Source organism: Mizuhopecten yessoensis, unplaced genomic scaffold (genome assembly GCF_002113885.1).
Source record: "Mizuhopecten yessoensis strain PY_sf001 unplaced genomic scaffold, ASM211388v2 scaffold10765, whole genome shotgun sequence".
Classification (NCBI taxonomy): Eukaryota; Metazoa; Mollusca; class Bivalvia; order Pectinida; family Pectinidae; genus Mizuhopecten; species Mizuhopecten yessoensis.
In genome coordinates, this window is record NW_018408710.1 from 568,344 (window position 1) to 595,056 (window position 26,713).

Below are 26,713 nucleotides of genomic sequence, written 5' to 3' on the forward strand. Positions count from 1 at the left end.
CCGTCAACAACAATAACACAACAAAATGTAGTTCCATATTCAATGTTTATTTGTAGCACAGGACACGTGAATACGTGGATATTTCACAAAGCACAGTTCAATAATATTTTAAGATGTAAGAATTAAGCATCTAGGTCGGTCGTTCCGAGTGAGTAGTTTTTGTAGTGTGTTACTACGCAGTGTGATCAGGTTATTATCAGTTCCCACGTGCTGAGATTCTATGAACACCTGTGTTATGCATTTATGAATGTAATTTTTGTCAATGGGTCTAAGCATACAGAATGTAAATATTTCCGAATAATGGGATCAGTGTACCACTTTCTAACAATAGTTTGGCCATTTGCGCATTCCTTAACCTCACTGCAGTAAATATATATTTTCGCCCCTGCTTGGTTACCCGCTTTATAAAACAATATCTCCGACTATATAAAACAAATTACAATAAAAAGAAAATGAAATAGTCATAGAAGATGACATAATTGTAATGACATGCATCATTCGGCATACTGTATCAATAAATTTCAGAAAGACCGTCTTACCTGGTACATGAATGCAGCGTTACAAGAGTACAATAATAATGACGAAAGAACAACGTTCCTACATCTCCTTAAAACGCGTATCCAGGGCCCGTATTCATGAAACCATTCTCATGCTCAAGCCTGGATTTTGTGCTCAAGCCTAACTTATTGTTACAGTTATTTTGTCAAAGTTTTGGGAAAATATTGAAGAGACTTGAAGCCAAATAATGTTTTCAATATTTACAATTGATTTTTAATTTGATCGTTGACATGCTTTAGGTGAGTTACAAGAAAGCTGGTTTGAGCACAAAAGCCATGCTTGAGCATGAGAACGGTTTCATGAATACGGGTCCGGGGAGGAAAATCTTTTTCGTAAGCTTCACAAAAAATAGAATAAATAAATATATTGGTTTAAATGATACTCTCTCTCGTAAGGAAAGCTTTATTGAAACGGCACATAGATGTACCTAAAAGAACTCAACAGTCCTTGAAAATCATGCAAAGAGGACGAAAGGTATTTGGCAGATTGATATTTGATAAGTGATACACAAAAATGGCTGCTAAATACAAACTTTAACCCCTGGCTGACCTTAATTGTTAACATATGGACACTGTGTGGTGAACCAGAAGTGGAGCTCCATCTTATCGTAATTAATGCTGTATATATTAATTCCTTAATCCTCCCATCAGAATTCAATTGATACCAGAGCCTTTGGTAACTACATGTAATCATGTTTACAGCCATCAAAGTTAAAAAAGTTATAATATAAACAAGATATCTTATAAACACGTGGTATCTCATAAAAAATGACACATATATCAGATGTTTTTCAAAAGATATCTTATATAATCCTATTTATCAGTTTGGCAATTTTCTTATGCTAAGTTGGCTTGTTATAGAACGTGTTTCTTTTGATAGAATATCATTTTTTTTTTTTTGTTCCGTTATATAATGGTCAAATAGTGCCGCTAGGCAATTTTTTCATACAAAGGATTTGTCAGATATTTTGGTCAAGAGCACAACTGTAGTATTGCTCTTATCGGGATGAGAAAGAAGCCATATGGAATCACACGACTTGAAAATGGAATTTCAATGATGATGTCCTTCAGATAGCGACGTGCGACCTATTTATAATTGTTTACTGTTTAAGGCAAGTTATAAACTTTGATATGACAATCTAATCGGGCAGGTCTTATCTTTGAACTTGGAAGACACATATTGTGGCATTTCAATTATTCACAGTGGAGGGATAAAGAACCGAAAGTTTTAAATTAGGCAACTAAAACCGTTTTACTAGGCAGCTAACAGTTAATTGAAATATGAAACTTTCTGTGCGTGTACACGGGGACTGGTTCGCCGTTCCCTGTAAGGGATCAGAAAAGGTGAATTGGCTTGGGGAGGAATCCTTGCGTCGTTACTACAAATCCAAGTGTAACACCGGCCACGCCGAAGAAACAGTATTCGAAGTACGAAAAGCCAAGGGTGGAGCCATTTTGGATCCTGACGACTCAATCCGTGATGTTCTCGACGACAGTGACTTTGTTACAATTGGTAAGTACTATAAGTACGTATTACGTATAACCAGAGCTATTTTCTCGGACCCTGATATTCCTGTGATAGAGTAATTGTGAATTTAGGTCGACAGTTAACATTTCTTATAAAATCTCTCTTAATACATTGAAACTTCGAAACTGCGTACTCTGCCTTGCCATTTGTTTTATATTTCTAAAAAATCGCTAAATAACGCGCTGAATCAAAACTGTAAACGGTTCGTGTTTGTTCGTGTTGTTCATTCTTAATAATACATACACCATTACTTATCACGTTTCTATGGTTGGTTGGGTATATTGATACAGTATATTATTTTACATTCCTAACAAGAATAAGGCTCTACATATGTGTAATATGTGATTTTTTTTTATCTATTCACGCAGTGATCTCGTCGTACGCGAAGAAATTCATAATGCTACAGATTTAGAATAATCTTTAATAAGTTTTCGTCCGATTAAAGCAAAGATTTTCATTTTATTGCTCTATGCTATCAATCAATGGTCTATCATCATCTCTTTAGAACTCAATTTGTACCTACATGCATTCGTGTTTACAGTCCTTGAAAGTGACATGTCGAGCCCCGCCACAGGACCTGCTGAACCCGTCTATTGGGAGGAGAAAATGTATCCTTTTGAAAAAGAATATATGACATAACGTCAGCAAAATAGTTAAGAAAATCTGGGACGGAGGAGATACCAAAAAAAAAGGAAAGACATCATGAACCCTTACAGCAAGATGGAGGAGAAACCATGCGCTTCGAGAATTTTCATATTGTATATTGCACTACAACCGTCATAGGACACTGCATGTGGCACCCTTCATATGACACTATATGTGGCACCCGCCATATGACACTATATGTGGCACCCGTCATTGGGCACTATATGTGGCACCCGTCATAGGACACTGCATGTGGTACCCGTCATTGGGCACTATATGTGGTACCCGTCATTGGACACTATATGTCGCACCCGTCATTGGGCATTATATGTGGTACCCGTCCTTGGGCACTATATGTGGCTCCCGTCATTGGGCACTATATGTAGTACCCGTCATTGGGCACTATATGTGGTACCCGTCATTGGGCACTATATGTGGCTCCCGTCATTGGGCACTATATGTAGTACCCGTCATTGGGCACTACATGTGATACCCGTCATTGGGCACTATATGTGGTACCCGTCATTGGGCACTACATGTGGTACCCGTCATTGGACACTATATGTGGTACCCGTCATTGGACACTATATGTGGCACCCGTCATTGGACACTATATGTCGCACCCGTCATTGGGCATTATATGTGGTACCCGTCATTGGGCACTATATGTGGCTCCCGTCATTGGGCACTACATGTGATACCCGTCATAGAATACTGCATTTGGCACCCGTCATATGACAATATATTTAGCACCCGTCATAGGACACTACACTGGCACCCGTCATAGGACATTATATGTGGCACCCGTCATTGGGCACTAAATGTGGCATCCGTCATTAGGCACTATATGTGGCACCCGTCATAGAACACTACATGTGGAACCCGTCATTGGGCACTATATGTGGTACCCGTCATTGGGCACTACATGTGACACACGTCATAGGACACTGCATGTGGCACCCGTCATTGGACACTATATGTGGCAACCGTCATTGGACACTATATGTGACACCCGTCATTGGACACTATATGTGGCACCCGTCATTAGACACTATATGTGGCACCCGTCATAGCACACCATATTTTGCACCCGTCATAGGACACTACATGTGGGACCCATCATAGTACACTACATATGTGGCACCCGTCATTGGGCACTATATGTGGCACCCGTCATTAGGCAATATATGTGGCACCCGTCATAGGACACTACAAGTGGCACCTGTCATTGGACACTACAAGTGGCACTCGCCATAGGGCACTTGTTATTTGATTTCTGTTCTCAAAACCAGGAGAGTATCAAATAATAACGGTAACAAACGACCTCAAACATGTCTTTGATATTGGCAGTGACTTACTCCAATATGTCTATATAAAAACTGTATAGTACAACACTAGTCGGTCACAGCTGCATAACGTTAAGTCATCAAAGGCCGTGCTTTAAACTTCTTCGGCAGAATGTTTGCAAGTTTATAATCTTGCCAATTATCATGATATTGAAAATGCCTACTTACACCACACAACCACTTTTTAACATGCATTTACTTTGTAATTATATCTTATTTGTATTTCCGGATGTTTTTAAATGTAATGTCCAACTACATCATAGTCGATATTTCAGTGATTGTTTTCTATGACCGAAACACAGACCAAAGGAAAGTGTCCAAGTTGCTAAGGAAGTAAGTTACACTGTCATTGTTTTACAAACATCATTATCTATGTGTAGATTACATGTTTGCACATTTGAGGACACCATGACAAATTCTCCTAATTTTGTTGGCGTCTTTAAATAAACGTTTTGAATTATCTTAAGGTCATGTCCAAATGCACTTTTGAATGAACATGACAGAAAACAGAAACAGAAGTCTATGGGAGACATTGAGACCCATCAATTTGAATAGTAAATACTAATTTTTCCTTCGACAAACATATTTCCGTATTCCTTTTGATACATCTGAAAGTGAAACCATACCTTTATGACCGACAATGTACTTACTCCACAAATAGGTATCCATCTAGTTTTTTTTAAAAGGAGTTAGAGCCACATGTTTTATTTTAAATATGATTTTCAGGGACCATATAGGCTATGGCTATCGAATGTCTGGCAAGTATCATCATAAAGACCCCTAAACAACATTTCTGTCCAAAACAAACCCCAAAGGTTGAGCAAGAACGGTGTTAAGTACAATAATGTAGTTTATTAGCTTTTGTAAAACATTTACATTTTGCCCTGTAGGTGATGTCATTGGATGGTAACAGCTTGTCCACAGACGATTTGGTCAGACTGGGGAAGGGCTACTACAGCATCAAGGTACAGCACCATACATACTGACGTAAAGGCATATACATAATAGTGTGTGTTTGGTCCACCTCAGTCATGCATTATGAGTTGTTGAATCATATACACTGCACCGTCTATCTTGGAAGATGAACAAGCATTACATTTCTCTCACATTATGTTCACCATAACTGGAGTAATTCATCAACATGTCATCAAACGCGGACTTTATAGAAATACAAAATTCATAATGGTACATGTGCATATTAAATTGTACTTGTTATTGAAGCTGACGGTTGAGTCTGAACAGAAGGTCAACAAAGCCAGAAAGCTTTTAGAGGATATCATTAGTTCCAATAAAGGTAAGTCGAATAAAAGTTAAGGTATGAAAGGCTTCAAAACTACAAATAAGATGGATATATCTGTATACCTGATATCCTAATGTGCATTTGAATAAACACTTTTTGAAAAAAATGACTTAGTATTTAAAAGTTTTATTAGTGATATGGAAAAAAACACATCAAAGGTTAAATAAAAACAAAATAGTACATTTCAAAGAATGACCTTACAATTCACGATTATTATCATGCTCAACGGCCCATCAACACAAGAGAGGTTAAAAGGGCTAATACACAAATACAATTTTATGTTAATTGTCTTTCCTGTTTTTTATTTATAGTTGTGTACGGCATTACTACTGGGTTTGGAAAATTCGCTAACACAATCATTGAAAGGTCAAAACTGATGTAAGTATGCATCTTAATGTCGTGTTAGTATATTATAGCTATAGTACTATACTGATTCTAATAAGGCAACTCCCATAAACATACCTAACATGTTATTGTATCTGTACATTATAACATAAATCAGTCACTGTTTTTTGTTAAATTGATTTTCTCAATATTTTAGAGAACTGCAGGAAAATCTTATTCGCTCTCACGCTGCTGGTGAGTATGCTGTTCGGTAATACAATATATTTCATCGACGTAATAGCTTATTTGATTTTTTTTCTCACTTTTTATGATAGTTAGATTAAGCAGTAGAAATCATTTCAAGAAGGTCCGAAATTTTGCGGTTAATTACTTTATATTTTAAGGATTTCAATAGTAAAATACTTATAATATACTGTTCTAGTGTCTGCTTACAATTACCTTTTTGAGACTTTGGGATGTTCAGGTAATATTCATCGGGTAAATAAATCATTTTTTATACATATCTAGACCGCTTATTGTATCTTACGCTCAAAGTCAAAGACACGTTTACGCTCATCGGCAAAAGTGATTATTAGACCAAAACGTAATTCAGTGGAGATTCTGCTCCATTTTATTTTTATTTTGAATCAATAGAACATAGAATTTCTGTGGGTTTGGGGTTAATGGCATACATTCTTTATCATATTATCATAGTAATTTCATTACAAAACTTTCTTTCATACCATGTGTCAATTTGGTTATTTTTTTATTGGTCCACTAACCTGTGTTTTTTCTCAGGTGTTGGTCCCCCGCTCACCCCGGAGAGAACTCGCATGGTCTTAGCCCTAAGGATCAATGTGTTAGCGAAGGGTTTCAGTGGCATCTCCATGGACACATTGCAAAAATACATTGCTGCTTTTAACGGTAGGATTTCACACCTTGTAATTTTTACACCCATTCTCTCAGAATGTTTGTGCGTTAAGTCGTTACGGTGTTAAACGCAATTAAGACCGTAAGACAGAGAATTTTGAATAAACGGAAGGTGTTTCAACAGAGAAAGCTCCGTAAACAAATTGTAGAAAAGGGATAGAGAGATAATTTACTGCAATAAGAACACCGGGATAGGTATTACAAAAAACTACCCATACTACAGATGGCATATTTCATTAGCTGTCTTATACAATTATGCTATGGGATGTTAATTATAATTGCCAACCCTTCTTTCTGACAACATTTATTTGGCATTTGTTTTTAATAGATATTGAGTCTATGATCAATTTCAATACACTGAGTTGTTGATACATTAGTTATCCAAATTTTAGCAAACCTGGATATAATGTAAAGTAAACGAGATGTGCTACATTTGGTTCAATTGTTTATACGTACCAATTCGCACTTGTAGCTTCCTGTTTGCCATTTGTGCCCGAAAAAGGGACAGTGGGTGCTAGTGGCGACCTTGCCCCATTGTCCCATCTCGCTCTCGGCATGATGGGGGAGGGCAAAATGTGGAGCCCAAAAAGTGGCTGGGCAGATGCAAAATATGTAAGTACATGAATAGAAAAGGAAATATTAGGACTACATGTAATGCAAGACCGAGCTATTCGCTTTTTTCCTTTATCGTGTTAACTTAAGGTAATATAAAGTAATATTAAAAACAAAACAGATACTACAATATTTCATGGAATTGCTAAGTTAAAGAAATTAACATAATGGATATTATTCTTTACAGGTTCTGGAATTCAACGGGTTAGAGCCTGTAAAATTAGGACCAAAGGAGGTAAGTATGATAGAATGTATAACCTTTCAGATAACAATTAATAACAGTAGAGATAAATTGAAGGTGTTTTTTTTTTTATTTTTTTTTATTGAATGTATAACATTTTAGCTAACAATTAATAACGGATAGAGATAAATTGAAGTTTTTTTTTTTTTTTTTTGGAAGGTACGTAACTAGTTACATTTTCCACCTTTTTGCGTCATTTGCGTACCTTGATTGATAGGGTTTTACTACCACCATGGTGTAGCACAACACGAGTTGCACGAGTTGATGGTTGGTTAGAAGTTTATTAATCTCAAGTGTGGGGATCGGTCTCTGTCGTTGGTATTAAACGTCCCTAGCCCTTCTAGTCTCTTCCCTCGCCGTCTCTTGCTCGTCTCTCCTTATCTCCTTTCTAGGTTATATGTATACCCGATTATGATCTATTGGTACGTTCAAAGGTGGTCAGTTGAGACTTGAAGATCATATTTATGTAATCCTGGATTCACCGATATACGTAACCAATTACACAACGTCGTAACATTGACTGTGTTACATTAATGGCCATGCTTCTGAATGTGCTGATATAAGTACATAATATTTACCATAAGAATACCGTTAAAATTTAGTGAAATATGCACCCGTTGTATATTGTCTTATCTTTTAATGTATTGACAGCTATTCTAGAAAGAAATCTCGTGAACTTTTTGTTATAAATATATATAAAATATGCATTAAATATTCACGAAATATCAATTTGTTAATACTGAGCCCCTCCCCCTTATTGTCAAAGATATATGAGGAAAAGAACAGAATATGTCATGATTATGCTAATTAAAGTATTATGGCGTGAAAATATATTAAAAATGCACAGCGATTGGACAATATATGTAAATTTTCAACTTCTCTTCCAAGGGTATTGCATTGATCAACGGAACACAGCTTATAGCCGGACTGGGCTCGGAAGGTAGGCAGAGATACAATTCAAAATTAACAGTTTTCCATTGACAAAATTGTGCATTTTTAAAAGAAAAAAAATGTAGTAATTGCAATGAAATAAGAAAATGTTTTGTCGTAACAATAATGTGATGTCCTAAGTTATGTAATGTTACAGCGGTGGAGAGAGCTGAAGCTATCGCACGACAGGCGGATATCGTCGCGGCCTTCACCTTGGATGTCCTGAAGGGCACAACTAGAGCATTTGATAGCAGTGAGTCTATGGTTTAAATCAATATTACCTTCACCAGGTATACAATAGGTCATTCAACTCCGGATAGAACTAATGTTACCAATTTTCTTGAAGAAACATTTTATCATACGGGTCAGCATTAAAACACTTGTACAAAAGTTAGCATTTCTTAACCTTCATAATTTGATTGTGATAAATGCATCACTGAAATAACTTTAATCTTTTTGGAGCTAATCGAAGTACAGTCTTTAATGAAGTACAGTCTTTTAGTTGTGGCTTTCATTCTATTATTGTCATGACACCATTTCCATTTTTTCTATGACCTCAAGTTATTGTGGTGTAGCGCAATTCAGTTTTTTTAATTTCTCATTTTTTTAATTTCTCATTAATGATATAAATATCTCTAAGAATTTATAACTATTTTCTGTTTGGCAGACATACATGAGGTCCGGCCACACAAGGGTCAAATCAAGGTCGCCAGAAGACTACGATCGCTTCTCCACTCCGAAACACACCCATCCGAGATTGCTGGTACATATCTTAAAATGGATACCGTAAACGTGTCTAATGGACACAAGCATGTTCCTGCATATGATTTGAAACCAACCATTTAATTCTATCATATTTTGTCAGAATTACCACTTATATTGGTGTGTTATGAAATGGATACTTGACAAATATATACAAGGAAATACAAAATCAATATAAGCACTGTGTTGATTTCGCCTTTTACATTGTAAGTGCTTTGTAAGCCATACTGTGTACTAATAGTCAAAGGCACGACACATTCAGCCGCATGACAGAGGGCTAATCGGGCAAAAGTTTGATGTAAATGTACGTCGAACGATTATCTGTACGCAGTTTTTAAAACAAAACAAAAAATACAGATTTATCTGAGGTTACGGGGTAATCCAAATGTTGTCATTCGTAATGTTACAAAAACATGTTAACAGTATAAAATTTTCAGTTTAAATTCTGGTGAATATATTTCTGTGTTACCATTTCAGCTAGCCATAGATTCTGCGATAAGGTTCAGGACGCCTACACTCTTCGCTGTTGTCCTCAGGTAAACGTATAATGAAATAAACGCCTGGTGTTAATTTCACCCTTCTCAGTAGAAATACAGTACGTAAAGTAAACTGTGCAATGACATTCGCCATTGTAATGACTCATAACGGAAAGCGAAAAAAGGGAAAGTTAAACTTACAGGGAACCATTAATTGTTTTAAAGTTATACCGTATAGCGAAATATAGAGCTTAATTTATCATTGTTAAATTATTTAATATATTTCAGGTCCATGGAATAGTGAACGACACTATAGAATTTGTGAAGGGAATTCTTACAACGGAAATCAACAGTGCTACGGATAACCCCGTATCCATTTTCTCTAGCTCATATTTTAAAATGAGAATTACGACATAAATACTTAACTGTATGCAGAGACCACTCAAAGGAAATCTAAAATTTTCTATAATCAGAGAGTGTCTTCAAAAAGAGTATACATATATAAACTGCTTTTAAGGGGTGAAAAATTGTGGTGTCATTGATTATTTTATTGTTAATAAGGGGTGGTCCTATGAGCAGAGACAACCGTATTTGAACTGTATGGAACATTTCTGAGTTTTATGTGTTGATACTGAAAGAGATTTTATATTAAATTGAATTGAATTAAATGTGATATTTATATCTATGAAGAAACTACTCCTTAAACTTGCAATAGATGGTTTTTGCTGATATTGAAGAAATCATATCAGGGGGAAATTTCCACGGAGAATATCCAGCAAAGGTATGATAATACTATATATTTTCACAAATTAAATCTTGCAGTTCCAATTTTAATAGATTATCGGCGCACAAAGAGCATTCATTAGTCGATTCGGTACCCCCGTTCATTTTCTAATACTCCTAGATTGTGTGACATTGTATAATCAACTCTCTTATACCTAATTGTTTAAGGCTCTGGATTACCTTGCCATTGGTGTTCATGAACTCGCAAATATGAGTGAACGGCGTATCGAGAGACTTGTTAACCCAGGTAAGGTATAACGTACCATACAGAGAGACTCCGAGAGAAATCCCGGTGAAAAGTTCACTATTTCTGCTTAATCCTGCTACGCTCCTTATGTCAGATCTGTATGTTATAAGACTTAAAGAATTATTTTAATTTTTAATTTTCAAATTTGCGATGGATAATTACCATGGTTTATTTTAATATCACTAGTCACATTTCGGTTAAAAGTGTTTTTTGTGCAATGCACATATAGCACCGTGGTTTCATAGTAAAACGTTTATTTGAGTTGTTTTCATTATTATAATAAATTATACAAAATGCCAACAACAACTTATGTTATTGGAGGTTTAAAATTGAAAATGTTTTTTTCCAGCTTATAGTGAGTTACCAGCCTTCCTAACACCTGACGGCGGTCTCAACTCGGGCTTCATGATTGCCCACTGTACTGCCGCCTCCTTGGGTAAGGTTAATGCAATATAATTTAATCGTATGCATATTCGTTAGATTGCTACAGATAAAAGAGAAATTGCCATTTTTATAAATTTCCTAAGTACAAGACTAAGTATCTAAACGTAATTAATGTGTCTTACCATGCTATCGAGTATTTTGGATATCGAATGTGAACACAAACAGTGATTAGCCGAATATCCCTCTTACCTAAAACATGCAATTATGTCCTGGTTTACATGAAATATATTTCTTTAGCACGAGCTGCATTTATCTGTATTTAATATCTATCGAAGTAACTTTTCATTTAAATTTTTCACTAGTCTCTGAGAACAAGGTCTTGTGCCATCCGGCGTCTGTCGACTCATTGACAACGAGTGCGGGGACGGAGGATCACGTGTCGATGGGAGGATTCGCCGCTAGAAAATGTCTGCGTGTAGTTGAACATGTTGAGCAAGGTATGGGACTCCTACGCCATGCTTTTATACATAATTTTATTCCCTAGCACTAAAAAAGTGAACCATTGTATTAGATTAAAGGATAGGAAATAACTTGCTTCTCACAACAAAACTTAAATTTACGCCCAGATTTGATCACTTCTATCGTGAATTTTTTGTTTTTGTTTTTAATATTTTCAGGAATTAGAGGAATTTGTGAAATCAGACAACTTTGTCAGGTTTTCATATAGATTATTCTTGGAAACATAGAGCATCAAATGATAATGGTTATACACCTTGAGGAGAAATAATAAATCTGTTCAAGAGCGTACTCTACGGTTACCAAGAGAACGCAGGCGTTTCTTCAGTTTATTATTGGGTATGTTAATATATAGCGTGAAGATATCAAATATTTTGAAAAAGAAACAGTTTTGAGGAAATAATGTCAATATTTATCAAAAGTTCTTTTGAGATTTTCTAAATCAATATTCTTTGAATACCACAGCTGGGATATGCAACAATTTAATATTTTCAGAGGTCTAATACCCCGGTAGATCTGATACATTTATGTTTTTTCCGAATCTATACGTGTGATATTCGAGTTATCCTATTTTTATGTATGCGTTGTTTATAATCAAAAATTACCTAAATGCAATGACTTTATTATTGTTTAATAATTATATAAACATCATCCGTTAATTAATCCAAAAGGTTTTATAGACTTGTTAATATGATATTGCTTTTGAACGATAACGTTCTATTATAGTAACACCAAAGTAGGGTGATAATTAAGTTATTAAAAGCCACGACAATGTCATTTTGAATTTAGCCATATGGACCTTACTTTTCATTGTACGAAACCATGACATGATTCTATCAATTGTGTACCAGTGCTGGCGATAGAATTATTAGCAGCATGCCAGGCGATCGAGTTCTTGCGGCCGTTGAAATCTACTCCTCCACTTGAAGAAGTCTACAAGTTGGTTCGAACTAAAGTTGGGTAAGGTTATTATATAGACACATACATCAGTGACCAAATCATAACCGTTATTTTGCAGTTGTGTGAATTTATTTTTTCATGAAAAAACCGCTTATAATGGCTGATATTGCGATATTTCACAAATACATCGAAGCAATATTTTTCGCAAAATCAAGTCTAATTTTACAATTTTGTATTCAAAATTCAGACCCTGGGATAAAGACCGCTACATGACACCTGATATTGAATCTGTGACGAAGATGTTACAAGAGGAACAGGTAATAGAATTTAGTTCAAAGTGGTGTTATCGAATTAATGATATATTTAATGCTTCACACCGAATTGCTTGAACAATTTTTTCATAGTAGACATGAAAAAATACTTAATATACGCTTTTCTGATTTCTTATCGAAATCTTAGTGCAAATGACAATTTTGTGCTTTAATTGACACAGAAATAAATTATTGAAGGAAGTACGCACATCCGCAAACTAATATAAATCAGATGAACAATAACGTTTTATCCTAGGTTTGGAGAAAGGCAAAACCAATGATGGATAACTACCATTCTCTCCAGTCTATTGAAACTAGAGTATTCTCCCCAACCACCAGTGGCCCCGATGCACCTCCTCCAGCGAAGAGAAGGAAAACGTCGAGTATGTCGCGACGTTAGTTAGTGTCCTGGTGCCGCAACATCACACACAGAGATGTAAATTGGAGATATGACATGTTGTCAAATTGCATTATTTTGAACTGCAGAAAATTATTGACAAATCACTTGTTAAAGTAGAAATTTCTGTTTAATTGCAGATTGAAATTCAGTGTTAATAAAAAAATAATATAATGTGTATCCGTGGTTTATTCCATAATCACGAATCATGAAGAATGTACCATAAATTTCAAAACATATCATAGTATACCCATGATACCATTGTCACGCAATATGTAACATATACCTCGATGTATGAAGTGGTATCTACCATAATTGCTAATTATGTCCGTGGATTGTACAATTATGTACTATGTATCTCGAAGTATGTTTGTAATGTCGAGAGAATTGGAGTGGGATGTATGTAGTTCTGATCATTCTGTGAGTGCGACTTTGAAAGGTGATGAGACACGCGTGTAAGATATGAATCTGTCTTTGTATATGACAGAATAATTTGTCTTGTTGTTTTGTGCAGCATTTGCGATCACGAACTCTTTTCAATTGTAATTTCTAAATCAAATATCAGGATGCTTGCATCATAATATCATAAAAATACGTATCTCTTTTGATTTTCCAGGGAATAAAATCTATAGTACAGGTTTGGTTTTTGTGCGTTTGTCATCTTTGAAATGTAGTGAAATGCCTTTAAACATCCCTTTTCATATAAATGAAATTGTGCACATTTTCTTTTTGGATATATGAAATTGTTTGCATAATTGATTTCTATCGAAGAATGTTTAAACATAAATTTGATCCATGTACAATGTATACTTGAAAGACTGGCAACTTAATATATTTTTACAATTATCATAGTCCTCTTATTCAGCTAGTCATATGTCCTTAGCTTTCCAGAACTTGTGAACAGGACAAGAATTTCAAAGCTGAAAACAATATCCTGTGCTGAAAATCGCACCATGCTGAGAACCGTTTGAAGGCAGTTAACTCAAATTAAGAATCAATTCTAGTTAACTCCCCTTGTAAGGACACTATGATCATGATTCGGACTCAAACTCTCCGTTTGATATATATATATATAAACAAATGCATTGCGGTCCATCCCTTTCAACTTGGTAATCGCCACAAAAGAAAACCCCACCTAACTTTATGGGAGATAATTACGATTTAATCTTTTTCATCTTCTAACATGATAATTAACAATCTTTTAACTTCACCAGTGTTGCATATGTATAGGTAATTTGATCAAATTGTTGCATCGGGTTGTTTTTCCGGAAACTTATTTGTGAGTAGTCCCGTATATTTCCACTGTGTGTTTTTATTTCCCATGTGGGTTACCACGTGATTTGGTGTTTAAAAAATCTTAAATAACAACGGCAGGCAAGTTCAGATATATATATAATAAGATTATTTGAGTCGCATGATAAAGAGACAGCTAGTTACATATATCCATGCATTTCAGTAGCAATGCTGAATAAAGATTAATATGTTTATTAAGTACAGGCCATTAACTCCTTCCTCAAATACTTTAAGTTGACGAGTACATGGCAGATGCGAGTCTCTCGAGATCAATCACAGAAGTCATCTTACATAAAGTATCATAAAGCCTAACGTCTCAGATTCTAAACCTCCCCTGACTTAAGAAGAATTTGTAGGTTCATAAATCCATATAGCATATGGTGACCTTTGATCTCTGATAACTATTTAAAATATGCATTTCCGCTTACAAATTTGGCGGAAGTTGTGGAATATTAATGTCTATGTTATATTTTGAAAGGTTATTGTAGTTACAAAGTTAACGAATCAGAGACCGTGACAATCGTGTTGGATTAAGGATCAAACGAAAAATATATATAAAAAAATTGTCGGTGGGATCATCATTGAAAAACGTATCAATAGTTTGAAGTGGCATAGAAGAACAAGAGAGACAGACTTGATGTAAGAATCATGGTCGAATTTTCATAAAGATCAACGGAAATTATCAAAGTGAAAGAAACATCAATAAAGACATCAAACTCTTTGTTTCAATAATTTCTATTCACGACAAACTGTTTTCAAATGATGGAAAATAAAAACGTTAAACAAAATTAAATAGTGACCTATGACTCAATAGCAAAAACTTCATGGTGGCCATTTTTCTTATAACATTACTTCATTAAAAATTAGCTCCGGTCAAAATGTATAAATTATGTAATTGTATGAATGTAGTATAATGATTACATTCGGGCAAAGATTATCAACAACAAAAACACACACACAAAATAAATAGGTGTCACACAATAGCAAAAGGTCACAATTATGAAAATAGAAAAATGATACAAACCATCGTCCTTTGCTTTTTTTGTCATAAATTATGTTTAGTAAGATAGGAGCGTTCAGTAAATGTTCTTGTCGTCTGTTTGTGCAACAAGGAGGCCGCCAATAAAATTGGATAATGATTGCGTAAACTTAGGAAGGACGTGGCGATACACGACAACTTGAAAGGAAGTGCTAGGAAAACCGGATGTACAAGAATACTCAATTCAGATGAGTTTCCTAGAACTATTGCTCTGCTGTTGTTTATGAAAGCAGCTTTTGAATTATTAGCCTGTAACAAAATGTTGTCCGAAATGACATTGCCTGAACAGCCAACACTTATTTATTAATCTTTGAATTTAAAGGATTGTTTTAATTTTGAGGGCTATAAGTACATATATAAGATCAAACCTAAGGCAGTATCTAGGTATGTTCATGTGGGTCTTCCTACGAAAGCATGCTTGGCCAAGGTACAGTCAATTCATTAATACTTTATGTCGATGAACTGACGTGAAACACAGCATACTCTCAGGAATCAACAAGTGGACAGGACATGTTCCATCCTCTTCAAACCTACAATGGGTAATACTAAAATTTAAATAGATAAAACACTTTTATATGTTCAACTTTCGAATTAAATGTTCAAGTTAACAACATGAACCAAAATATTTCATTTTCTAATGCGAAATGAAATAAAAGGATAAAGTGTCTTATAGACCAACCGGTTAATTGATACACCTGGGATACACTTGACCTAGGGGCATCATACACCAAGCAGTCGATTATCAGCATGACTTTTGAAACCAGCCTTATGACATTTACTTTTTTTTAAACTCCGACCTTTGCTCCGCATTGTTAATGAGATTTCATGAATCTAAAAATACTATGAATATATGTACCCTTTACATGGTCATTGCTAATATTTATCTAACTATGATAAGACGTTGTCAGTCTGGATGATATGCCAATATAAGTGTTTCTTCAAAAGCAAAGTAAAAAATTAAATATAATGGATCTGTATAAGCTGTTTGCTTTTTACGAATGTTTTTGTCATGCAACTTCTGATATGATAATTTTGAAAATTAAATTGATAAATTAGAATAGATACTGATTCAATTAAAGTCACCTTCTATCACGTGGTCTTTGTAAGTGGTGAAGGTAAGACGAAACCATCCGGGGTAATGGCAGAACATTTCACTACCAGGACACAAGTACACTCCGCCTTGTAGTATCTTTTGGAACAAGGCGATTTCCTCTTCAGTTGTCTTGTTTGGTAGATACTACAACATAAATACGTAATAATATGTTTCACTGAAAACATATTTGTACTCTGATGAAACTATTGCCTGTTATAAGAAAATAATGTTTTTACAGTTTATTAAAACAGTAACGATGAAAGTATGACTATGAAGAAAACCTTCCTTATCATTTAACCTCAACCTATATGACCACAAATCTATTTTTAGTGAAGCATGTCTACTTCAACCAGCCAGAAGTTAGAAATACAAATACCACATCAAACATTGCGGTTAACCACGTTATCACTTTTTATGTTGTCTGTGTTTTAAGTTATACGATATAACCTAAACAATATAACATTGGGGGAAAAGCCAAAATAAAATTATTATCTGTTATTCGAACCTAGTTCTAATACATACAGACCTTGGTTAGTTTCATCCAGATGTAGTTTCCGGCGGTTCCTTTGTAGACTGGTATCCCAAGCTTTTCTAAACCAGCACGCGCGATTTCAAAATTTTCTCGAAGACGCTTTTGGTATATAGGGAAGTAAACTGTGTCGAGCCATTCTGAATCGAAAACGGATTTAAAAGTCTGTGTTGTTTGTAATGTGTGTTATCATTCTCAAGGAAACAGGAGAATACAAGATTTATAAGTTGTTGTCTCCCTACTTCAGTAGTCAATATTTGATCATCAAGATCCTGCTTTCCTACAGTAAAAGGGCAGTGTTCTTTTCCATGTTAGATCGTAGACTAGATTTTTAATTTGTTATATAAACCTATTAATATTTATAAATGTTCGGTGAACTTACCTGTGTCAGAAATAATGCCATTTAAAATGATCTGAACAGGAGCAGGAATTGTGCAGAACATGGAAACTTTTCGAAGGTAATCCAGTAGTTGTGTATTTGGGGTGTATATCATCCCACATCTGTATCCTGACAATGACAGATCCTGCAGACAGAATACAGTTATAAGGTGAACAAAACGATTAGGCTACTTCAGTTGATAACTTGATAACTACCTATGATAATGATATCAAATACTTGTTTTGCTGTATTCCAAAATGAGGTTGGTACATTTTTATTTTGATAGTAAATACCTTATGATAAAAGTTAAGACAAGATATTATTTTTGAACAGATAGATACACACTAACCTTACTGAATCCCCACAGGAAGTGTGTACGATTCGGATCAGGAATATCACACTGAAGTACACTGGTGAACTGTGGTTTGTCGTAACACGACAGAGCATATATTTCGTCGACAATGATGTGGATTTCTTTACTACAACAAAATATATACAACGCATCCTTTACTGAACAGAAGTTAGGGAAAATTAGGATGGAAATAAAAACGTCTCGATATAGATAAGCTTAAAACAGAGAAACCTGAACAATGAACATACGATGTTTTTCTATTGTACACTCCAGAATTAATATCCAATATCATTAAAATATACAGCTTAATATTTAACATAAAATTAGAAAAACATTAAAAAACAATCACGGAGTGTCTAGATCAGATTAAAAATAATACAGCAATATTCCTATTTAAAACCTTGCACAAAAGTCCAGTAGACTGGAGACGTCGGCTTTCGTGTAAACCTTTCCTGTAGGATTTTGAGGATTACACAGTATAACCCCTTTCACGGTGTGACCCTGCAAGAAAAGAACGATTGTTTTCAAAGATGCAGATGACTATTTTTTTTATCATGTGCATATAATTGTAATAAAAAAATCATTGTTATCAAGATCATAATGATATAAATAAATTTGACACGGAATGGCGTAAATAAATCAAACTGGTGAATATTGAACATATGTTCATCAAATTTGAAGAAAAGACGATTTTGAATTCCAAGTTCCCCAAAAAACTTTATCAAACCCCGTTATTTAATTACCTCGCTTACAGCTTGTTTATAGTACTTTTCAATGATACTTATATGGAATTCGGCTGCATCTCCAGTGTCACACTCCTGGAAAAAATAATATATGAAGTATTATATTTTCGATTAGGTGACATTAAGGATCCGTGTACCACTGCCTAAACTTTTAAAAATAAATATCAATGTTTTTTGCCATTGATGACAATAGCTTTTATATATCATTTTGGTAGGGAAACTCATACCTGCGGGAGCTTTGATAAAAATAAAATAAAGATGAAATAACCAAAAATGAAATCAACAACTTTGTGAAGAGAGTAGCGCCACTACAGTTGTATCCAGAACGAAATAAATGTGAGGCTAATGCAGTGGGGAAGGATCCTTAAAATAATATTATTTATGAATTATTTTTCGTATTAAGTTAGTGCATATCTCTTACATGCGGTATTTAAAACTTAATTCATTAAAATAGATAATTAAACAACATATACCATGACATGGAATTGCATTAGTGGAAATGCTTTGATTGGTAGATTTATAATTCTCAAGTAGGTGATACCTCAAACATTGGAACTTTGTAGAAACGAACGCCAGCCACATCTCCTATATCGTTAAGGAAACGTCCAAAGGAGGGCGTTGGACACAATATGGTATCTATGGATATTGAAGGAGAAACACTGTAAAATCAGAGATGCTGGCTTTAAACGGACCACAATTACAATGTCTTTAAACGTAAAATGAAAAAAGCCAACACAAATTAACAAGTTAAAAGTAAAATGTCATTCAGTTAAAATGAAAACTAGCAACTAAAACTTAATGAGTAAAATCGAAATATCAACCAGTTGCATACCTAAAACATATTAACACGTCAATTTTAAGCTGAATTGTTACTGTCATGGACATATTTATTTTTAATAGTTTAATCAAAGACTGATGATTTATGCGAATCCCGGTAACTTGGAGCATACTAACAAGTAAGCGAAACTCTAAGCGGCCTTTATCGCTCATGAAGTATTTTGCGTTTGAAATATAAATGCTAAAATGCTGGAGTTAAAATGGATTGCATTTCTTCTCAACTAGATTGACATTTAACCAGTCAAGATGTTCAGCCTCAAGCCACGTTAGAAGGAATATATAGTTTGATACTGTTCCTTTAGATGAGGGTTAAAGATATTGTTTAGTATCACTTAATATTAGGACTTTTTCAAGTTAATTGAGACAAATATCACGACTGTATTATTATCATTATTTTGTTTTTAATTTAACATCAGTGATATTGAACTTGGATAAAATGAAGTTTTAAACGATCTGAAGAGAATCCAAAAATCACAATTCTATTCCTCAAATTTCATTAGAAATTGTTTGAAAAATTTACTATATTTGACAGTCTGCGTTGATTGTAAGTAATAAAGGCAAACAAGTTCATAAACCTTCATCCCAGCAATTGCATGCAACAAATCAACACTATAGGTGTCTGGGTTCGTTTGAAAATGCTGTTTAACTATGTATGTTTTAACACAATTGACCTTGAATAATACAATATCAGTCAGGTTCATTTATCTATTAAAGATATATGTTGATACTGCCTTTTCGAAAAATTACTGGTCAAATACCAGTATGAATAGCGTATTTGTTCATATGTAAATGTCGTTTGAAAAAATAAAACACATGCTACCTATTATACTTATCTAACTATGATATGATTTTATCATCTTTGCCGATGGTGACTTTATTTTCCAGCGAAGATACTTTTTGATATCCCTACCGCACATAATCTTTGTTCAAGTACATGTAACACACAACCTGGACAACTATGACGTCGCCAGTTACATTGTAATAGTTTGTAGTAACCTACCGCCTTCATCTGCGATTGCCAGTGCTACAGCGTTAAGTATAGCGGTAACTCCATCAAGTAGGATTATCTAAAAGTAAAAAGAATGTGACTCCAACTATATTGACAGACAGCGGTACTGGGTATCTAGCAATAACACACAAATATTGGAATAGGAAGATTTGTGTACTATTAATTAAGGTGGTGTCTATTTAAATAAATCATATTGTTGGATTTATGGTACATTGGTCCCCAACTTTTCATCATTTTATAAACAAAGGATATCTAACATATGATTACGGAATATGACTAACTCCAGCCTCTATCTGAAGGTTATACTTGAGACAAAAACATGTTATTGTTATAAAAATGTTAATAGATATAATATGTACAATAGTAATTACACTGCGCTATAAAGCTGTTTCCTTCTGTGTCTCAATGGTGATGCTGGGGACCAAAAGAAGCGGGAATATAAATTCCATAATAATGTTGAAACAGAATGGGAGATCGGGTCCGTAAAACAGCTTAATTATATGAATTCCTAAAGTTTGAGGAGTGCTGGTTCATTTCGAAATAACTGTGAGTAAAATGTGTATATCATGAGCTTTGTCGCTACTCAAACGAGATTAATTGTGACCATCAAGTTACGGCAACCCTCGGGTATCTTAACAGATAAAAAAGACACCAATATGTGATCGCACCTATACAAATTGGTAATAGAGATTGTACGCCTAAAACAAAAGTAATCAAGCTGTTTCGTCCTTCTAGGACTTATCGGTGATGTAAGGGACCAAAACGGTGGAAATCAAAATCGGTCTAAACAACTGTTGTAGTTGAAATATAGTAACGAGACTGAACATAGATTATAATCAATACTCCGTAGTCGGACATCTGATATATTCATAAACTATTACAAGGTGACAACAATTCATAAAGAAATTTAAATAAGGTCAATGTCAGCATGCATTTTAATAAAGTGATATATCAATATGTATTTAGATAGGATACATCAGTATATATTTCAAAAGGGGGAATATCCGAACCGACATTACGGATGAACGTAATGTGAAGACCGATTGCGAAAATAAATATTTTCCAAAATAGAATATAATTGCAGATCGCTTACTAATTGATATAAAGACTAATGAATTTCTACATCATGCTACTAATGTAAATAATTGTACGGTGTAAATACAAAAATAAAATAGTCAAGAAAGAAAGAAGAAAAATTGATAAATAGATATACCTTTTCAGGATCAAGAGGCTTTGGCAGTTCTAACTTAGTTGCCAAAAACTCGCCAATGCTTCGACGTAGTCTGTAACATCAAATGTTGTTTTAAAATTAAGTTTTTACACGAAATATTGTCAAACATGTTGATAAACCTTCACTTCTACATTCAAATACCATGCTAATATTACAACTTGACAATATGAACAGAAGCTAACATTACCATTTTGGTGTTTTAACCTTTGTTAGTTTCCCATCATCAATAAAACCATGCCGGTCAAGTACATGTTTGTTGCAAACAGAATGCATATAAAGGAATGAATATGCAATTTATATGAAACTTTGAAAACTGTATCTTATTTGCAACCTAAATATTGCATCATTGAACATGTAACTACAACGAACGTCGTTAAAACAGGCGAACACGAAAAAGCAAGCGACGCTTTTGCAGGTTTTCATATCAGAATATGTGTGTGGAACAACCACAGCTATTTTTCAGTAAAATGTGCCAGTATTTATTTTATAAACTTACGTGTCAAGTCCCGATAAGTTGTAATAGTACAGCGATGACTTCTCGACAATTGATGGTGCCAATTCCTCTACCTGAACATAAAACTTATAACAAATCGTGGAATATCGGGAACGTATTACGATACGTCGGCTTTGTTTTGATTTGGTTTGATTTTAGTTTGCTTCACGTCCTATAAACTATAAACAGCCAAGGTCATTTGAGGACGTGCCTCCATGTGTGTAATGTATGTGTGCACATGCGAATGTGTGGCAAAGTCGGAACAAAAAAAGTGTGTCTGTTGTCTGATCATAAGATATGTTGATGTATAGATAAACAATGATAATAATTGACAACTTGACTTTAATATAAATAAGTTGTTGTTCGACTCTGAATGATATAGCCTCTGACATCCTAATATCAGCACGATGAAATATATTTTTGATTATGGATACATGACAAACATTAATGTCATTCCTGACGTCCTGATATCAAAGCGGTTACGTACGGTTACATCACGCATGACACACGTCTATATAATTTCGGACGTCCTTACATCAACAAAATAAAATGCCTGTAATCGAAATGTTCAAGCGTGATTAAATCAGGTGCCACTGTAAGTACTCTTATGAGTTTCAAATGATTTCTGGTTGTATTTCCTTATTTTCACGTTTAGGTACTACTAACTAAACGCCCTATTCACAGCCAATGTCATTTAAAGTGGTGCCAGCATGTGTGTTGTGCATGTTTGCATGTATGTATGTGTGCTGGAGGCAGGGTCTGTTGTATTTGCCTACTAGCGATAGCGAGGATCTGATGCCGAGTTTAGAGTGCTACCCCTTTGAAAAAATGAGCCGAACACCCCAAGCAAAGCATTCCGTCCGGTCACATTATTCTGAAAACGGGTGAACCAGTTGTTGCGACCACATTGAATGCTAAACGTTAAGCAGTGAATAACAAATTCCTTTTTAAGGACTTTGGTATGTCCCGGCCTGGGGATAAAACCCATTGCCTACTCAATTGGGCGAATATTCAATGACAAGGCCAAATGAGAGGCATTGCTATGGAAGGAGCTAAGAAGCAAAAACAATTGGTAGGAAGTACAAAGAAAAGGTCTCAAATATTGCAAGCAGCAGACCAATCTTGGTTTCTTCAATGTCCCCTTAGCAATGACACTGAAGAAAATCTAGATTTTGCTTGGAACAGACATGCAGGTCTATTCTTTACCCAAACTTGTGGTAGGGTCGTCCACAATTGAAGCGTGCATGAGAAAGCCAACATGGTCAATCAAATGGCCCTTTAATATCTCTTCACGACCTTTCATAATCCCGGCCGCCTTGTGAAAGGCAAGTGGACAAACCATTGTACAACCTGACCACCCACACTGCCACCTCTTTCAGGCTTTTTACGATATAGGTAAAGGTATAGTTGTTAATGTATAATTTATTACAGAATATGTAGTCCAAGAAACAGCTGACAACAACAGAATTTTAAGACATACATGTCCTTTACCACAAAGAATAACCTCGTGCCGCCAATTAGGTTTTGGACCACCCGTATGGAATTCTGAAGCCTATCAAATCCAGTTAGATAGCTTCGTAACAACACACTGTTCGGATAGCGTTTACCTGTTTTATATGCATTACAACAACAAAATGCATATCAAACATGCTTTAAAGAATAGGCGATACACCTTCTTTAATGTTGACCTATTTGAACCTCAATCGCTTACTTGAATCGGTTGATAACCTCATTTCTTAATCTATCTTCGTTACTTGTGTATGTGATATTATTCCTTTTACATTTATCCATTGGACAAAAACACCATGCAAACATTAAACACACGTAATGGTATGCCTTTATTGCCATGAATAGGTTTCCAGGTATGCCTATCTTCCCTTTTTTTATAAACAGTCCAAACACCACATAGGGGTAAAGGATCGATACATGCTTATGTAATAGGAGAATGAAATATATATACAACCCGGATGCAAATGCATTGCAAACTTTGTGAGTTAAACTTCAAACAGGTAGCAAGAGGCAGAGGCATGGTTTATTTTCAATAGATTTTGATTTCCACAAATTTCTATTGCTGACAAACTCACATTAAGCCCTACCTGGCTTTTTAAATTTTGTCATCAATAGCAATGTGCGTTAAAGGACTATAACAACATTTGCTAAAACATCAATTTCTTAAAAAAGCAGTAAAAAAGCGATGCTATACATTAATTGCACTTGGGTAAAGAAACACGATTCTATGTTTCTCCTTGATTAATCATGTTCACGAGGATAAAGCACGAGTTAAACATGAGTAATCGAGGACAAACAAAGAATCATGTTTCTCTACAACAGGAGCAATACATATTTTATTAGCCAAATTAAACAATAATCCAATAATAATGACGATTAGGTTGACGCGTCATTCTTATCATTTAGAACTCGGTTGCGGTGGCTCTTGCCCATTTTTTCTAAAGAGGTTCCGATTGTGGAAAATATTATCGGAGAGACTTGATCACTTGATGACCACATACTATCTTATTGCCTCGTCATGGGATCAATATCATCCAATCAGACAGGCTATTATAAATGTGAGGCATACTTTTATATTAGGTCTCATATAAGTTTGCTATACCTTAGGTGGGATATGAGAAATTTTAGTTTTAGATATGTATTTACCTTTTTCAGCCATATGTCCTCACATGTTTTGTTTTCCACCGTACCAAGGTTGACTATGCCCTGCAATTCAAAAATAACGTAAGATTTATAAATGCTTATTATAAAAAAAATCACAAAACTAAAACAAGTCTATCCTTATTACGCCATAAGCCTTTGACATTTTCCGAATGTGTCGTGGATTATTATTTCCAAACATGTTCGACAAAGTACTTTTGTGACAATAAGGACAATAAGAGAGATTTATATAAATATTCAGTTGATTATTTAAGATAAAAAATATTTTTATAACACAAAATTAAATCATCTAGTGTATTAATTATGACGTATACTTACACCAGGGTTGTCTGTTAGGTCGTATGCATTACCAAGTGCTTCTAGGAGGTAACGTACTAAGAAATCCGGATTCCCCAAGGCTTTGTTGGCCCGTTTAGACAACAAACCCGCCATGTTGGGTAGGTGCAGTTTGTGGTTTGATATCAAATCCTTATACGCAGACTTATCGTTTGTGAAATAGCTCTTATCTGAAAAATGCACAGCTTACACACTAGTTTTTCACACATACCTGTAGCACTGTGCAGGATGCAGTTAAGTATGGCGATTGCAACGTTATACTTATCTGGTCATAAGTCCACAGGCGAAAAAAACAAGTTTGTTACAAAAAAATTATGATAATGTTATGTTTACTTTATGTAAACGTTATGTAATCAATGGATATTAACTCACATGACCACTTTGCTGATATGATTTTGCATTACCATCCAACAGTTAATATTTTATCAGTGTATTTTGCGTTAGTTATTGATGTATGCAATATGCGTTTAATAAAGAAAGCCTCCCGTTAAACGTTATCATTACAATTCATTTGCATTATGTAAAATCGACCTTTTTGAAAAATACTTACCGTTGACAGCGCTAATAATATTATTTAACATAAAGCGGATCGGCAAATTCTATCGACTATATCATTCGAGATTGGAATCATTTTTCTCTACTGTAAGGAAGTTGAACATATGAAATAAAAAACAACAACAGCATTTTGATCGGCGGCAATTCACGTTTATGTTATCATTGGTATAACATACAAAAATTGCAAATCACTATATCCTGCTTGAGCTACGACAACAGTATGACATGTATGACGCACAGACTTAACGAAGTTATGTAAGAATCCATGTGGGAGTTCAATCCGGGTTAAATACAAGTTCGGCTCTCAGTTCCTTTAAATGTTTTGCGGTCACCGAAAGCGGACATGCCGCTCAAACCCAATTAAATAAATGACCCAGCTGTATGGGGCTATTTTGATATAAAGACGCAGTTGCTGTGCAGCATTAAACTACTTACTTCTAAACACAGTCACCCCTGAAATATCACAATGAACTAAATTTACCTTTGAATTGGAAGAGTTCAAATGTGTCTTCAGGGGTGATCGAGTTAAGCAATTTATTACGTTTTAAGTTCGTACCATAATTCTATGGCAAATAACGTTTTCACTATTATTTGTGAAAGTGTAGTAATTAGTCACTCGAAACATATCAGTTTAGCGGTAACATTGAAGGTTAAATCTGGCTTACTACGGATAACGAATTAGAAATACCTAGCATGAAACTTTAAATGAAAAAGATATTTAAGTAACAAAAGAAATAGTGATAAAAATATTATTTAATTATATTTGCATTCTGTGTTGCATTTACCTATATGTCGTTAGTAAACCAAATTGCAGTATATGAGACTGTATACTACAATGTACAGTGATACAGCCAGTGTAGGAATACAGCTGGTACAAGGTAAACAAACACGGCCGCCAGTCACATCCGATACAATAGGCCTATAGTCAGTAAACTTTCTGGATTCGTTAGCATTTAGCAATGTAG

At 34.8% G+C, this 26,713-nt stretch overlaps 2 protein-coding genes across 2 annotated transcripts; one reads left to right on the forward strand and one right to left on the reverse strand.

The window, feature by feature from the left end:
• Positions 1–1,690: 1,690 nt before the first annotated feature.
• Positions 1,691–14,264, forward strand: LOC110462247 (histidine ammonia-lyase-like). The gene is made up of 22 exons (XM_021516132.1): positions 1,691–2,070; positions 2,627–2,693; positions 4,379–4,409; positions 4,967–5,041; positions 5,298–5,370; positions 5,688–5,754; positions 5,918–5,955; positions 6,499–6,624; positions 7,103–7,242; positions 7,430–7,477; positions 8,372–8,423; positions 8,571–8,666; positions 9,081–9,176; positions 9,653–9,711; positions 9,940–10,020; positions 10,367–10,432; positions 10,603–10,681; positions 11,031–11,117; positions 11,428–11,562; positions 12,433–12,541; positions 12,729–12,798; positions 13,049–14,264. The coding sequence occupies exons 1-22, from the start codon at positions 1,839–1,841 to the stop codon at positions 13,190–13,192; spliced, it is 1,971 nt and encodes a 656-aa protein (XP_021371807.1). The 5' UTR covers positions 1,691–1,838; the 3' UTR covers positions 13,193–14,264.
• On the reverse strand, positions 13,245–25,892 carry LOC110462248 (1-aminocyclopropane-1-carboxylate synthase-like protein 1). Its single transcript, XM_021516133.1, has 14 exons — positions 25,744–25,892; positions 25,176–25,363; positions 24,843–24,902; positions 22,191–22,261; positions 21,677–21,746; positions 20,455–20,521; positions 19,159–19,253; positions 18,618–18,692; positions 18,275–18,375; positions 17,872–18,001; positions 17,526–17,667; positions 17,141–17,283; positions 16,605–16,758; positions 13,245–16,051 (listed from the first exon to the last, which is right to left on the reverse strand). The coding sequence occupies exons 1-14, from the start codon at positions 25,772–25,774 to the stop codon at positions 16,014–16,016; spliced, it is 1,365 nt and encodes a 454-aa protein (XP_021371808.1). The 5' UTR covers positions 25,775–25,892; the 3' UTR covers positions 13,245–16,013.
• Positions 25,893–26,713: the final 821 nt, after the last annotated feature.

Bases quoted from the DNA above. Each gene is read 5' to 3' on its own strand.
- LOC110462247 (XM_021516132.1), top strand. From the start codon at position 1,839: ATGAAACTTTCTGTGCGTGTACACGGGGACTGGTTCGCCGTTCCCTGT. The intron at 10,682-11,030 runs GTAAGGTATAAC...GTTTTTTTCCAG, and splicing joins CGAGAGACTTGTTAACCCAG to CTTATAGTGAGTTACCAGCC. The intron at 11,563-12,432 runs GTATGGGACTCC...ATTGTGTACCAG, and splicing joins AGTTGAACATGTTGAGCAAG to TGCTGGCGATAGAATTATTA.
- LOC110462248 (XM_021516133.1), bottom strand. From the start codon at position 25,774: ATGTTAAATAATATTATTAGCGCTGTCAACG. The intron at 22,262-24,842 runs GTAAATACATAT...TTTTATGTTCAG, and splicing joins AGGACATATGGCTGAAAAAG to GTAGAGGAATTGGCACCATC. The intron at 18,693-19,158 runs GTATCACCTACT...TATTTTTTCCAG, and splicing joins ACAAAGTTCCAATGTTTGAG to GAGTGTGACACTGGAGATGC.